Here is a 15,990-nt window from a genome sequence, read left to right as displayed (position 1 = left end):
TAACAAAAACTAGCATAAAAGGCAAAAGAAAACTAAAGCTAAAAATTACTGAAAGGAGGAAAAATCACTGGAGCCCTGTGAGCCGAGACAGCCTCATGGCGCCATCTTGAAAGGAGAAAAGTCTGAAAGTGAGGAAGTCTGATCAGAGTGTGGGAAATCTTGCATTTGATGCAGGGCTGAGGAATTGGTAGTTAATCACTAATGGTACCCATACAGGATACAATAAAAACGTTCGATTTTCCCATTTTTTTGGGACCAAACGATCAAATCGAATGAAAGTTGAAAAGAATCTTTTTTTTTTTTTCGATCAAGAAAAATAAACAATTATCCCGTTTTTCTTCTATGAAAATACGATCAGTCATGTTGTAAAAATCTTTATATTCGATCTAATGCAATAGTCGAACTAACTTATCTAATTGAACATAAATGAAAAATTGTACCATGTATGGGCACCTTAAAGAGACTCTGTAGCAAGTCTAAATTCACTTTTTAAACTTGTAGCCATGTTAAGAACTATAAGCCCTGCTAAACCGCCGCCATCCCGCGGCAAAACAAGAGGTTTATACCCCCAAATCCCCTCTGCTGTGTCTGGGGAGCGCTTCCTCATATAGGCAGAGCTTATGGCTGTAGCTCTGCCTCTTGGCGCGTCAATCCCCGCTGGTCGCCGCCTCTCCCCGCCCCTCTCAATCTTCCTTCACAGTGGAGGGGGGGGGGGGAGAGGCGGAGATCCGCGCGGCGTTTGACGTGCATGGAGGCAGAGCTGCCACTGAAAGCTCTTCCTCCATGAGCAGCAAAATCCACGACCAAGAAAGTTGTGGATTTTGCAGGGGGGATTTGGGGGGTATAGACCCCTCATTTTGCCGCAGGATAGCGGCGGTTTAGCAGGACTTATAGTTCTTAACATGGCTACAAGTTAAAAAAGAGAATTTAGACTCGCTAGTCGAGTCTCTTTAAGGCTGTCTGTTACCTCAAAGAAAACTAAAATAACCGACTAGTGAGGTAAATTACTCACTTGTGGGGTCATTACTTCAGAAATGGCAATTCACAAACCATTTTACATGTGGTAAAGCAAGTGAGATGTTTGGTATTTTACCTCATTTTAAAGCTTAGCCATTTGGAAAGTTATGGAAGGGAGGAAACTGTGCAGAGAAAAAGGTGAAAACTAATTAAAGACAACTGAGGTGAGAGGTTTGTGGAGGATGCCACATTTTATTTCCCAATGAAAGCGGCTCCTGACCGGCTCACAGGAACTCTGCCGTCATAGAGACGACAGAGTGGGTGGCTCGGTATTTGTTGGCGTTTTTTGTACCAGCTGTCTCTGGTCCTTAAGGGGGCAGAGACCGCTGGTACTTAAAGGAACACTTAAGCCAGGAATAAAAAATCTGTTTTACTTGCCTGGGGCTTCTACCAGCCCCCTCCAGCTGTTCCGTGCCCTCACAGTCACTCACGGTGACTCTGGTCTCCCACCGCCAGCTAGTTTAGTTTTTGCTGACAGGCCCGACAGGCCTGGCCAAGGGTATTTTTCTTAGTGTTCCCGTCCGCAATTGCAGGACGCTATTGAGGACAGGAACATGACGAAGGATACGCGTGGCGAGGCCTGCGTAGGCGAAGAAAGCCCACCGACTCCCTGTCAGAGCCTGTCAGCAAAAATGAAACTAGCTGGCGGTGGGAGGATCCGTGAGTGACTGTGAGGGCATGGGATGGCTGCAGGGGGCTCGTAAAAGCCCCAGGCAAGTAAAACTGATTTTTTTATTCCTGGCTTAAGTGTCCCTTTAAGTGGTTAAGCTTTAAAAAACAGGAAAAAACAAAAAAAATCTGAGAGATTGCTACAATATTATGAGCTGTAAAATCTACAGTTTGGTACATCTGAGGAAGAAAGCAAGCACTGGTGAACTCGGCAACACAAACAGTCCTGGACATCCACAGAAGACAGCAGTGGTGGATGATCGCAGAATCATTTCCGCGGTTAATAGAAATCCCTTCACAACACTCTCCAGGTGGTAGGCTAAGTTTACCATAAAGAAAAGACTGCATGAAAGTAAATACAGAAGGTGCACTGCAAGGTGCGAACCACTTATAAAACTCAAGAATAGAAAGGCTAGATTGGACTTTGCTAAAGAACATCTATAAAAGCCAGCATAGTTCTGGAAAAACATTTTTTTGTACAGATGAAAACAAGAAAAAAGTATGAAGAAGTCGCGGTATGCTTTGAATAATGAGCTATTCCACATCACCTGTAAAACACCATGTAGGAAGTGTAATGGCTTGGGCGTGCATGGCTGCCAGTGGCACTGGCACACTAGTGTTTAATAATGATGATGTGACATTGGACAGAAGCAGCCAAATGAATTCTGAGGTGTTTAACCACCCTGGCGTTCTGATTAAATCGCCAGGGTGGCTGCGGGAGGTTTTTTTTTAAATAAAAAAAAAACTATTTCATGCAGCCAACTAAAAGTTGGCTGCATGAAAGCCCACTAGAGGGCGCTCCGGTGGCGTTCTTCCGATCGCCTCCGGCGGCCAGAAGTAACACGGAAGGCCGCAATAAGCGGCCTTCCATGTTTCGCTTACCTCGTCGCCATGGCGACGAGCGGAGTGACGTCATGGACGTCAGCCGACGTCCTGACGTCAGCCGCCTCCAATCCAGCCCTTAGCGCTGGCCGGAACTGTTTGTTCCAGCTACGCTGGGCTCGGGCGGCTGGGGGGACCCTCTTTCGCCGCTGCATGCGGCGGATCGCCGCGCTGCAGCGGCGATCAGGCAGCACACGCGGCTGGCAAAGTGCCGGCTGCGTGTGCTGCTTTTTATTTGGTGAAAATCGGCCCAGCAGGGCCTGAGCGGCAGCCTCTGGCGGTGTTGGACGAGCTGAGCTCGTCCAGACCGCTCAGCTGGTTAAATACAGTCTGCTCAAATCCAGCTAAATGCAGTCAAATTGATTTCATGACACAGGTGGACAATGATCCAAAACATGCTGCCAATTCAACCCAGGAATGTATTAAGGCCTCTTTTCCACGGACTGTTGATAGACAGTGAAATGCCTCTCAAACGCTCAAAACTGCTTGCTGCTGCCTGATAACTGCTCACTGCAACCTGGCAACTGCTTGCTGAGCACACAGTTCAACAGTCCATGGAAAAGAGGCCTAAAGCAAATAAGAATGGTTAAGTTGAATGTGCCAACTCAGTCACCTGATCATAATCCAATTGAGCATGCATTTCACTTGTTGAAGACTAAACTTTAGACAGAAAGGCCCACAAGCAAACCGCATTTGAAAGCCGCTGCTGAGGTCTAGCAGAGCATTAAAAAGGAGGAAACCCAGCATCTGGCCATGTCCATGAGTTCAAGACTTCTGTCTTTGCCAGCAAATGGTTTTCAATCAAGTATTAGAAATTTTATTTACAGTTATTAAATTTGTCCAATTACTTTTGATCCCTAAAATGAAGGGCTTGTGCTCTGCTTGCTTCATATTTTTATGCAATTGTTTTGTTCACCCCACTGAATTAAAGCTGCAATTCTGCACTTCAACTGCATCTGAGTTGTTTCATTAAAAATTCATTGTGGTAATGTATAGAACCAAAATTAGAAAAAAAAGTTCTCTCTGTCCAAATATTTATGGACTGCACTGTATCTTCATATACCGTATATACTCGGCTATGACTGAAATTTAGGACTGACTCACAGTGTAAAAGTGGAGGGGTCGCCTTATCTTCGAATCAGTCCGAAATCTCTCCACTTATAGCTAGGAAGGGAAGGGGGGCCTTCCCTTTCCCTCCCCCTCCCTGCAGTGCTGAAGCTGTGATGTATGGTGCCCATACATGGTACAATTATTTTCATCCAATCTTACCACTTCTATATAATATAAGGGAACTGCCTAACATCCTTTCAGTATATTCACGTCATTTACCCTTATAATACATAGAAATGGTAAGATTGGATGAAAAAAATTGTACCATGTATGGACACCACTACTCTGATCCCTTCCCATCTATCTCAATCTAAATTGTGGCCGCTTCTCACTGTCTCACCCCTCCCTGTGATACAATGCCCTTTGTCACAGGAGCCCTAGTGGTCTGACCGTACTTAGCCTTCTAAACGGTGCCAGCGCACAGATCGTGCGAACTCTGGTCGCAGTCAATGCGCAGGAACCGTTAAGAATTAGCCGCAGACAACCCAGAAGGGGGCCTGTGAGACACGGGTAATTACAACGTACACACGATTCCACGGTATCTGCCACCACCACTGGTATGGGCCAGTGGACCCAATTTACTGACTGACTAGTCCTGCGAATAAAACGGTTAAACACACGGTATTCTGTCTAGCCAACAACAAACAAACAGTAGCGTATCTTCAGAGACCCGGGATCAGTTCTGTGTGTGCTGATAAGCAGGGTAGCGGACAGTGAATGACTTGGAGAAAGTCGTTTATTCACGCAATATAAATAATTAATATATACAGACAATTATTAAAATCAACAATTATTAAAACAGTAATAGCCAGTATAAAAAATAAAAGAAGGGAGAAAATTACTTAGTTCCTGGAAAGATGTCCTTTTTTGTGGGAAAAATCAGAGTTCTGGGTTTCAATCAAAGTTCAGAGTTCAGACCAGGTGGATGCCAGCATATCCTCAAGCTGGCACAGATGAGTTCACGATGTTTTCAGGGTGGAGGACCATGAGTTTGGCTCCTCTGCCATTCTTATGCCCCTGATTCAGTAGGAGGGAGTGAGGGTGGGCCCACACACCCCCTTAGAACATGAGATGAGTCCTCCCCTTGTCCTGGGGGACCAGAAATCATGCCTTAACCATATATGGGCTCTATCTCACAGAACCGTACAGGTCAGGGCAGATTTACTAATATTTTCAGGTCTGCCTCGATGTACCCAGCAGCCTGATACCAAACATGAGGGGTGGGACCCCTGTGGTATCATTAGGGCACTGTTGAACTTCCTAACGGGCAGTCTTTACCTCAGAAGGTTCTGAAATGTTCTCAGAACCAACGCCAGACCGGGCCCTACATGCTCTGTTAGTTTGGAGGGTCTGCCAGCCTGGCAACACAGAAAATATGATACATATAGCCGTTTATGGAATATGATCTACATTTGGGATTGATAGCAGGTCATTCCCAGGCAAAGGCTCTCTGCTGGGAAAAAGACTTCAGCTGCCCCTACACACTCAACCCAGATTGTATCGATTTGAAGCGCAATCGATGCAGAGAATCGAGTGCGATCGCTTTTCTTCACGGCGGTTACAGGACGCGCCTGCGGCCCCGCAACCGTCCGTGACAGCCCCCCCTGGGGAGAAGGCAGATAGACATGCATCAGCAAGATGTGTGTCGTTGCCGCTAACCTGCGAGATCTGATCTAGTTCCCCGTTGGCGTTCTGGGGTCGGCTGCCCGCTGCGTGTCGGCCAACCTGGCTGACGGGTCTCGGGTTGCCGGTGCGGCGGGAAAACCAATTGGAGCCTGTGGCACGGTTCCCCTGGACCGGTCGCGGTCTGCTACCCTCAGGGTTGACCCGACGTGGACCGTTCTGGACAGGGCGTTTGCGCCACTGCAGTCGGACGTGGTGTCTGCCGGGACTGCTGACAACGGGCAGTGGGTTGGTTAGGTCAACAGCCAGCCCACGCAGGGTTCCCCTGCTAAGTGGCTGTGGACCTAAGGGAACCCCGCGGGAATCCCTGGACCTTCCCAGCTCCTGACAGACGGCACATGCTCTGCAGTAGTTTGCTACATCCCTGTTCATCCGGGGCCAATAAAACTGGTTCCGAATACCGGCAAGTGTCTTGCGGACCCCTGAGTGCCCTGTCAGAGGATTACCATGTGCGGATTTCAGCACATGTCCCCTGAATGCACTCGGGACCACAAGCCATCTGGTATTCGCATGGGATCTACTTGTAGGGGGCTGTACAGACTCACTGTACAGTCTCCCACCTTCCCAGTACACCTTGAAAGCGGCCCCGTCTGCGAGGGGCTCAGCGGCTTGCTGCCTGAGCACCTCCAGGCTTGGGTGACTTTGTAGTGCGGCTGAGAATACGGCGCTGTCAGTTTCAGCCAACTGGCTCATGTCACACGAGGCCAGCGGCTGAAAGGTCTCATCCCTGCGGTCAGAGGAGGGGGAGGAGGCCGGAACCCCCTCCACCTGTTCTGAGCTCGGGTTCTGAGCAGTGCAGCTGCGCGGTACTGCTAGCACAGGTACACTGTCAGAATGGCACAGACGGACATTACTCAAATCATCATTGCATGCAGTAATGACATTGACAGGTATAGACATTTTTTCATTACAGACAGGTTGTACAGTAAACTCAGGTACAGTTACAGCATCATCACAACAGACAGTCTGTACATCAAACTCAGGTGCCTTTGAAGCAGGCACTATTGAACCTGGTACCCTTGAACTGGGCACATTCAACCCACCTCCCCCTGGTGCTCCCCCAAGTGTATAAAGTACCTGGTGGTGGGTGGAGAGTCCGTCTCCTTCCGTGAGCGACAAGGCGGTCGTGGCAGGTTCATAGTAGGACACAAGCTTGCCCAAATCAGTCCCCAGCAACACAGGGACTGGGAGATCCTTCATAACCCCAACAACCCTTTCGTGGACCCCTCCTCCCCATTCCAGCTTCACTCTCGCGTGGGCTATGTGAAAAAGGGTGCCCTCTACTCCAGTAAGGGCAAGGGATCGGCTGGGGCTGATGCTCTCCTTTGGCACAAGGTGTGAGTGAACTAACGTAATGTCAGCTCCGGTGTCTCGGAATCCGGTGACAACTTTGCCGTTCACTCTAACAAGTTGCTGCTGGTCGGTTCGGTCGCGGATTTCCTTTCCGCGGGCAAACGGGACAAAATCTGATGATCCAGGCTGTGGTTCGCTGGCGGGTTGCCTCTGCTGTGGGTGAGGTACAGGTGATGCAGATGATCCAGGTGCTGGTGGTGTCTGTCTCCGCTCCGGACAGTCGAATTTCATGTGTCCGGGCTGGCGGCAGTAGTGACAGGTGACCTCTCCAGGCGCTGCAGCCCTGGGTGCAGAAGCTGTGCTGGGTGGCCTCTGTGGCTGACGGCTCACAGGGGCAGGAGAGTCTGCCGAGGTATTGGGCTGACCTCCTCTCCAGCTGGATGGGACAGTTCTGCGGGTATCAGCCACCCGGGTAGTTGCAAAAGTCTCAGCAAGGTCTGCAGCGACAGTGGCTGAAGCCGGCCTGCGTTCTAGCACAAACTGGCGTACATCAGCAGGGCAAATGTTCAGAAATTGTTCCAGGACTATCAAGTCCTCCAGGACATCATAAGACCCTTTGGTGAGGCCTAGAGTCCACTGGCGGAGTGTGGTGAGCAAGCTGCTGACCACATCTCGGTACGAATCAGAAGACTTTTTCTGCCAGGCCCTGAACTTTTTCCGATAGGCTTCTGGCGTCAGCTGGTACTTAGTAATGATAGCGTCTTTTATAGCAGCATAATCATTATCCTTCTCCGCAGGCAATTCTGCGAAGGCATCAAGCGCTTTGTAGCGCAGCAAAGGTGTCAGATGTCTGGCCCACTGGTCTTGGGACAGACGATACTGACGGCTTGCTTTTTCAAAAGACCGCAAAAACAAGTCAATGTCTGTGTCTTTCTCAATATTAGCAAATTTAAATTTTGCACTTACGGGTGCTGCAGCTCCTTCAGCAGGGAGGCTGGGCGGTGAACTCCGGCTGGCCTGTTGAACCTTTGCCATGTTGAGCTCATGCTGTCGTCTCTCCCGCGCCTCTGCGGCATCCCTCTCCGCGTGGCGTTCTGCAGCAGCAGCCTTGCGTTCTGCGGATTGGCGCTCCCGTTCCTCTCGTGCTTCCATGTACTGCATGTACTTTTCCAGGTCAGTCTCCATCAGCTTTTGTAATGCCTGCTGCATTACCGGGTCAGCACCCATGGACAGTCCAGTACTGGCCAGTTCCGGGCGAGTACTGTCAGAAACTCTGGGATTGGGGACCACACTGACATTCTCTGGCGTAACTGTTGCAACAGGGCCCGCAGGATGCTCAACCTCTGTACGCCTAGGATCTTCAGCCTCTGGTTCCCCTCGATTGTCAGATGGGCTCGTATCCACCTCAGCGGACACTCCCGGCTCCCGCAGTTGCTGGGTATCCCATCTGGACAAGTCTGCTATCAGGTCCTGTTGTTTCCTGCGGCCGACGTCAATGCCTCTCGCTTGGCAAAGATTTTGCAGGTCCGACAGGCACATGTTCTGGTAGTTCCCGGACATTTCCATGCCAAATAAAATAAAACTTTTGGGGAGGGGTACTGGCTACACAGTCTCTCTGTATATATAAAAAATATATTGCCTTCCAGCTACACCAACGAATTAGTTCGTTTCTTGATAGCGCTAGCGCTATCTTAGATACTTTCAGCACAACACAGGTCCCAACCGCTGCCTAACACTGTCACAGGAGCCCTAGTGGTCTGACCGCACTTAGCCTTCTAAACGGTGCCAGCGCACAGATCGTGCGAACTCTGGTCGCAGTCAATGCGCAGGAACCGTTAAGAATTAGCCGCAGACAACCCAGAAGGGGGCCTGTGAGACACGGGTAATTAAAACGTACACACGATTCCACGGTATCTGCCACCACCACTGGTAAAATCAGAGTTCTGGGTTTCAAAGTTCAGAGTTCAGACCAGGTGGATGCCAGCATATCCTCAAGCTGGCACCGATGAGTTCAAGATGTTTTCAGGGTGGAGGACCCTGAGTTTGGCTCCTCTGCCATTCTTATGCCCCTGATTCAGTAGGGGGGAGTGAGGGCGGGCCCACACACCCCCTTAGAACATGCCCTTAGTACACACGATTCCACGGTATCTGCCACCACCACTGGTAAAATCAGAGTTCTGGGTTTCAAAGTTCAGAGTTCAGACCAGGTGGATGCCAGCATATCCTCAAGCTGGCACCGATGAGTTCAAGATGTTTTCAGGGTGGAGGACCCTGAGTTTGGCTCCTCTGCCATTCTTATGCCCCTGATTCAGTAGGGGGGAGTGAGGGCGGGCCCACACACCCCCTTAGAACATGAGATGAGTCCTCCCCTTGTCCTGGGGGACCAGAAATCATGCCTTAACCATATGTGGGCTCTATCTCACAGAACCGTACAGGTCAGGGCAGATTTACTAATATTTTCAGGTCTGCCTCGATGTACCCAGCAGCCTGATACCAAACATGAGGGGTGGGACCCCTGTGGTATCATTAGGGCACTGTTGAACTGCCTAACGGGCAGTCTTTACCTCAGAAGGTTCTGAAATGTTCTCAGAACCAACGCCAGACCGGGCCCTACATGCTCTGTTAGTTTGGAGGGTCTGCCAGCCTGGCAACACAGAAAATATGATACATATAGCCATTTATGGAATATGATCTACATTTGGGATTGATAGCAGGTCATTCCCAGGCAAAGGCTCTCTGCTGGGAAAAAGACTTCAGCTGCCCCTACACACTCAACCCAGATTGTATCGATTTGAAGCGCAATCGATGCAGAGAATCGAGTGCGATCGCTTTTCTTCACGGGCGGTTACAGGACGCGCCTGCGGCCCCGCAACCGTCCGTGACACCCTTCATCTCCTCTACTTCAGGCACGTTGGTCTGCATAATGTAACTATGGTGATGTTGGGACACTAATGTAGGCAGACCAGAGAGGATACAGCACACGTGGCAGCAATGGTGAGTGATGAAGCTTTCGCTGCGGGTTCTGCAATGTATCACAGTAAGGGGAGAGACAGTGTGACGCGCCCCCGCCCCTTTACAATGTGATGGATGGGAAGTGTGTCAGAGTAGGTCACGGCTTGGGCTTGCAAGGAGAGGGTGAGATTGTACATTTTTGTCCCAGGTTACAGCACAGCATTGGTGTTTTGCAGCCAGCCCCATTTCATTGTAATTATAAATGAACAATGCTGGGTAGTGGATGAAGAAGTCTGGCTGCTTTGGACAACATATGCTTTGTCAGTTTTATTTGTTCCACTTTTCACAACTTGTCTCTTCAGCCTGGTGAGAGAATATCTCGGGAGGGTTAATTAGGCTGCATAATCAGGTGCAGAGTTTGCTTGATAGACTTATATTTGGGTAATTAAAAAATTCCAGCTTAAAGTGTACAAGAGCTCCCTCCCCCCAAAAATGTATACATACCTGGGGCTTCCTCCAGCCCCATCAGCTTGGATCGCTCCCACGCCGCCGTCCTCCGATGTCTGCAGCACAGCGTCAAACTGATTCACTTACCTGGGGCTTTCCCAAGCCCCCAGCAACCGTCCTGCCCCGTGCCAGTCCTGCACGATCTTCCATTCTTCCGCCGCAGAGCAGCTTCGTTACTGTCGACGGCAACTGCACCTGCGTGGCCGGGCTATGCGGAGCTTTCTTCGCGTTCCAGCCCACAATAGCGCAGGTCGCTATAGCAGGCAGGAACGTGAACAAAGCTACACGTAGCCCAGGCCGCGCAGGCGTAGTTGCCGTAAGTCAACGGTAAGGAAGCTGCACGGCGGCAGGAGAACGGAAGATCGTGCAGGACCGGCACGGGACAGGACGGCTGCTGGGGGCTTGGGGAAGCTCCAGGTAAGTGAAACAGTTTGTTTTTATGGAATTTACAGTTCCGCTTTAAGGTGTCCACTGATCATGCAATCTTGATTGTGCAAACTTACCACTTCTGTGTAACATGAGACTGCCCAAAGCATGGCTGAGCAAACTAGGTCCCACAGGCCATATCAAGCCTGTTAGTGTTTTGAAACCAGCCTGCTGATGGAGGCCTCTCCTCCCTCCCTCCCTGCAGAGTTGCGAGGGGTGCATAATGATAAGTTTACCTCACCCAACTGCAGCTTCCAACGCTGATGCCAGCGTGTCACATGAGGCCGCTGTGGCCATGAAGAATGGAACTGGAAGCTGCGATTGGGTGAGTTAAACATATCATTGCACACAGCTCATAACTCTGCAGGAAAGGAAGTTAAAACATGAGGAATACGGCCTTCAGCAAAAAACAGTTTGCATATCCCTGACCTAAAGTATCCAAGCTAAGTACAGTTATTCAGTTTACCCTCTACTACATTGATTTGGTAAGATTGGCATTGAATACATGAAGAAGGAAGGCTGGTAATTCCCAAATTATACATGTTTGTTGATGCAGACACAAATCTGTTTCAGGATGCGCAGGTCCCTTCCTCAGAGTAAAACAGGTCTGTCAGTTACATCAATGGAACATCAGTCCTGGCAAGCCTATACAATCGCCAGCAAGTGATGTATCCAGTCTGGCAGCTGCTGCATGTTGTGCAATAGCACACAGTGCAGACATTATCTAATAAGTCTGAAGAGGAGATTAAGGCCGGAATCGCACTGCATGTATTATAACCCACACATTCTAACTTTTTTTTTTAATCTGCAGATTTGCTTTAATTATCATTTGTTTATTACAGTTTCAGATGATGCTTCACAAAACAGCACTCAGGAGAGAGATCCAGAACAAATGTCAGAAGCTAGAGTGGACATAAGAAAACTATTGCCATTTCTCTCAGGGCAGCAAGTTAATCCTAACAAAGCCATATGTAGTAAGTAATGTTTTCACAGTTTTATGTAATCTTTGCCAGACCTACTGTATAACATACTTTTGTTTCTGCATGTTTGAACATGCTGGAGACTTACAGTAAAATTATAGCCAGAAACAAAAAGTTTATCTTCGCTGGCTTCAGCAGACTTGGAGTAGCACCAACAGTAATACAAGTTTGTATACATATTCTACCCTTTGTCAGATAAACAGTTGCACCATTAACCTCTGGCACAGAAAATGGAAAATGTGATCCTTTTTTTTTCCCCCTTTTATAAAATATAGAGAATACAACTGTATGACATTGTGGGCATGGTTTAGTTGCAACTATCACTATTGTAAAGGGTTAGGGAAACTGTAACATGTGAATATGTAGTTGTATTTTTCACACAACATTCAGGAAATGTCGGCACTAGAGGGAGAGTTGAGGACAGAGAATGGACACACAGCATCAGACTCTAGCGGGGAGGTGAGACATGCATAGCTTCCGGCTGTGCCTATACTCTGCACTATACAGGGTGGGCCATTTATATGGACACACGTTAATAAAATGGGAATAGTTGGTGATATTAACTTCCTGTTTGTGGCACATTAGTATATGTGAGGGGGGAAACTTTTCAAGCCATTTTGAAGTTGGCCATTTTGAATCCAACTTTTGTTTTTTCAATAGGAAAAGGGTCATGTGACACATTAAACTTATTGGGAATTTCACAAGAAAAACAATGGTGTGCTTGGTTTTAACGTAACTTTATTCTTTCATGAGTTATTTACAAGTATCTGACCACTTATAAAATGTGTTCAATGTGCTGCCTATTGTGTTGGATTGTCAATGCAACCCTCTTCTCCCTCTCTTCACACACTGATAGCAACACCATTTTATTAAGATGTATCCATATAAATGGTCCACCCTGTAGATAGAGCTTTGGGGGACAGAGAAAGGGGGGGCTAGACCACCAGGGAAGGAGGCACAGGGGGACAGAGGTGGCACAGGGGGACATTTGAGGCATAGGCAGGGTTACTGAAGGCACAGGGGGACAGAGGGACACAGGAGAGCAGAGGTGGCACAGACAGAGATACTGGAGGCACGGGGCCCAGAGGAGGCACAGACAGACACAGGAAAGCAGAGATGGCACAGACAGGGGTACTGAAGGCACAGGGGAACAGAGGTTGCACAGAGGGGGATACTGGAAGCACAGGAACAGAGGTGGCACAAAGAGACCCAGTTGAGGCAGAGGTGGCACAGACTGAGGCACATGGGGACACAGAAGCGGCACAGGGAACAGATGCGGCACAGAGGGGGGCATTGAAGGCAAATAGGAGTACAAAGGAGGGACAGAGGCGGAACAATTTTCCAATAGATTCAGGTTAAGAACAAACCTACAGTCTCCTATCTCATTTGTTAATCGGGAAAACCCTGTACAAGGTTATAGATAAAACAAAACAAAAAACAGACTGGTTTAGTTAAGCCTAAAATATAATCGAAATCTAAAACATAACTTTTAATTGCCAAATGTCACAAAAAGACAATACATTACAGTAAAACTGAGTTCATCATGGTTGAGTGTGAACATGTACAAAAACCACACGTTTCATGGCCTAGAAAGGGCTGCTTCCTCAGAGGCAGAAGACTGCAGTAAACTGACTGTGATGACAAGAATAAAAATACATAAGTATAACATAGCGACACCTTGAGTATGTCAAAGGTATCTCCATAGTGGTTTATACCCTACTGTGTCTTAATTGATGGGAGTTAAGCTGTCCAAATGAGTTCTAGGGTATAGTAAGCCCTGAAGTGTCCCAACTGTGCATGTCCATGCTGTTAAAGGGAACCTAAACTGAGAAGGATATGTTTGTAAGAACCTATACGTTGGTTGCTATTGGCAACAGCACAACACACCTTTTAATCCGGCACCAGCAACTCATTAGAGCTGCAACTCACAGTGACAGCATACAGGAGATAGAGCGGAGACAGCCACCTTCACCTTTAAAGGATACCCGAACTGAAATGTGACATAATGAGATAGACATGTTTATGTACAGTAACTAGCACACAAATAACTATGCTGTGTTCGTTTTTTCCTTTCTGTGCCTGAAAGAGTTAAATATAAGGTATGCAAGTGGCTGACTCAGTCCTGACTCAGACAGGAAGTGACTACAGTGTGACCCTCACTGATAAGAAATTCCAACTATAAAACACTTTCCTAGCAGAAAATGGCTTTTGAGAGCAAGAAAGAGGTAAAAAAGGGGAATTTCATATCAGTGAGGGTCACACTGTAGTCACTTCCTGTCTGAGTCAGAACTGAGTCAGCCACTTGCATACCTTATATTTAACTCTTTCAGGCACAGAAAGGAACATCGGGACATTTAGACCGGATAACCCATTAGGTGTCCTTCTAGAGGAACATGTTTCTTGTAAATGACTTCATAATTTCTCTCCGAGAAACTATGCTTAAAGAGACCCTGCATCTCAATTATTTACTAGACTTCAGTACCTGAGGCCTAGAATTCAAGTATGCTTACATTCTAACAATGTTTTTTTTTCCTTTTAAAATAATACCAGTTGCCTGACTCTCATGCTGATCCTGTGTATCTAATACTTTTAGCCACAGCCCCTGAACAAGCATGCAGATCAGGTGCTCTGACTGAAGTCAGACTGGATTAGCTGCATGCTTGTTTCAGGTCTGTGATTCAGCCTCTACTGCAGCTAAAGAGCTCAGGCAACTAGTATTGTTTAAAAGGAAACATCCATATCCCTCTCGGTTTAGGTTCCCTTTAAGCCAGATATGGGCTGAATTACAGCAAGAAATCTACATATACATGCTTGCTAGCATGGTTAAAGATAGTAATATCCCCCTAGACTCTTTCCCTCTGGGGGGTAAGTATGCGGGAGTCGCCTTGTAGAAGGTAGGTGAATGTAAAGATAAAAAAAATGAGTTTATTAACCTAACTGTAACTAATTTAGAAACATTAGGCCATAAATGATTGTATGCAAGTGGTACATTTTCAGTTGAATCTGCTTGTAAGTGCATGCATGCTGATCATTTTACTTGCATCGGTAGTATTTGAAACTGGCCATTGAATTTATTAAATCTGATTTTTTTTTTTCCTCCCTTTCTGACAGATATTGTTCATAAAAGGATGATCCACTTTATTCTACTACAGGATGATGTCTCCTTGCAGTATTTCATCCCAGCTGTTGCCTAAATAACCAAGCTGTTAAATGAACATGTGCAATCCTCAAAAAGGGCATCCAATGTGCTACTAAGATTTAACTAAAAGTGTGTACCAGAACTGAAAAGAAATTTCTTTTTTCATCTGCTTAGGCTTTATTTGGTTTATATCTGTCAGCGTGTCTTCATAAAAAATGATAAAGGAAGCAGTGATTCTAATTTACCAACCTACACCAAGGGCAGATGTAATCTCCACTGTGCTTCACTAAGTAAATACAACCAGCAATATCCAACACTGGCACACTGCATAGTACACCAACCACAGCAATGTGCAGAGTAGTGTTAGTTTCAGGCCCCTTTTACACTTGCAATGTAAGTGTGTGTCACCCCGTTTTACTGCAGTGCATTCCAGCATGCCTGTGTGGACCAACGGGAGCCACGGTGACAAACTTCCTGCCCAGCGTGATCCTCCAGAGGCTTCCCATGTCCTCCTGGAGAAACTGTTGCTGCCCATGGAACATATCCGTCAAGAGCTTGTCAGATACGTTATTGTGGCTGCGCTTCCCACCATCTATGAGCGCGACCCTACTGTGCGCAAGTATGGCCGCACCTGTGCAGTAAGCCAAGGCCACTTGGGCACGAGCATCTGCATGCTACTGCGCGGGCATACTTGTACAGGTGCAGCACAGCCACGCTTGTCCACAGCAGGGAGTGCAGATGCGAACCTCAAGAGGGTCCCAGGCAGCAGCGGTGGTCTTGAGGAGGACACAGGAAGCTTCTGGAGGATCAAGAGGCTTCCCTCTTCATAGGTAAGTATCTCATTTATTTTCCCATTAGGTTAGCCTCAGGTTTGCTTTAACCTCCTGAGCGGTCTGGACGAGCTCAGCTCGTCCATCACCGCCGGAGGCTGCCGCTCAGGCCCTGCTGGGCCGATTTTTATCAAATAAAGTGCAGCACACGCAGCCGGCACTTTGCCAGCCGCGTGTGCTGCCTGATCGCCGCCGCTCTGCGGCGATTCGCCGCGAGCAGCGGCGATTCGCCGCGAGCAGCGGCGAAAGAGGGCCCCCCTAGCCGCCTGAGCCCTGCGCAGCCGGAACAAAAAGTTCCGGCCAGCGCTAAAGGCTGGATCGAAGGCGGCTGACGTCAGGACGTCGGCTGACGTCGATGACGTCACTCCGCTCGTCGCTATGGCGACGATATAAGCAAAACAAGGAAGGCCGCTCATTGCGGCCTTCCTTGTTTATTCTGGGCGCCGGAGGCGATCGGAAGATCGCCTCCGGAGCGCCCTCTAGTGGGCTTTCATGCAGCCAA

General features: G+C 48.1%; 1 protein-coding gene across 1 annotated transcript in view; it reads left to right on the top strand.

Moving 5' to 3' along the window:
- Positions 1 to 14,825, top strand: part of HUS1 (HUS1 checkpoint clamp component) — a 56,920-nt gene extending 42,095 nt beyond the window's left edge. Inside the window, exons 7-8 of the mRNA XM_068236512.1 lie at positions 11,382 to 11,513; positions 14,631 to 14,825. Coding sequence (XP_068092613.1) covers positions 11,382 to 11,513; positions 14,631 to 14,713 — 215 coding nt within the window. The 3' untranslated portion in view covers positions 14,714 to 14,825. The remainder of the gene's footprint in view (positions 1 to 11,381; positions 11,514 to 14,630) is intronic.
- Positions 14,826 to 15,990: the final 1,165 nt, after the last annotated feature.

The sequence above is a fragment of the Hyperolius riggenbachi genome, chromosome 5, assembly GCF_040937935.1.
Source record: "Hyperolius riggenbachi isolate aHypRig1 chromosome 5, aHypRig1.pri, whole genome shotgun sequence".
Taxonomy (NCBI): Eukaryota; Metazoa; Chordata; class Amphibia; order Anura; family Hyperoliidae; genus Hyperolius; species Hyperolius riggenbachi.
The sequence above is the reverse complement of the archived record's forward strand: the minus strand, read 5'-3'. Positions and strand labels throughout refer to the sequence as shown.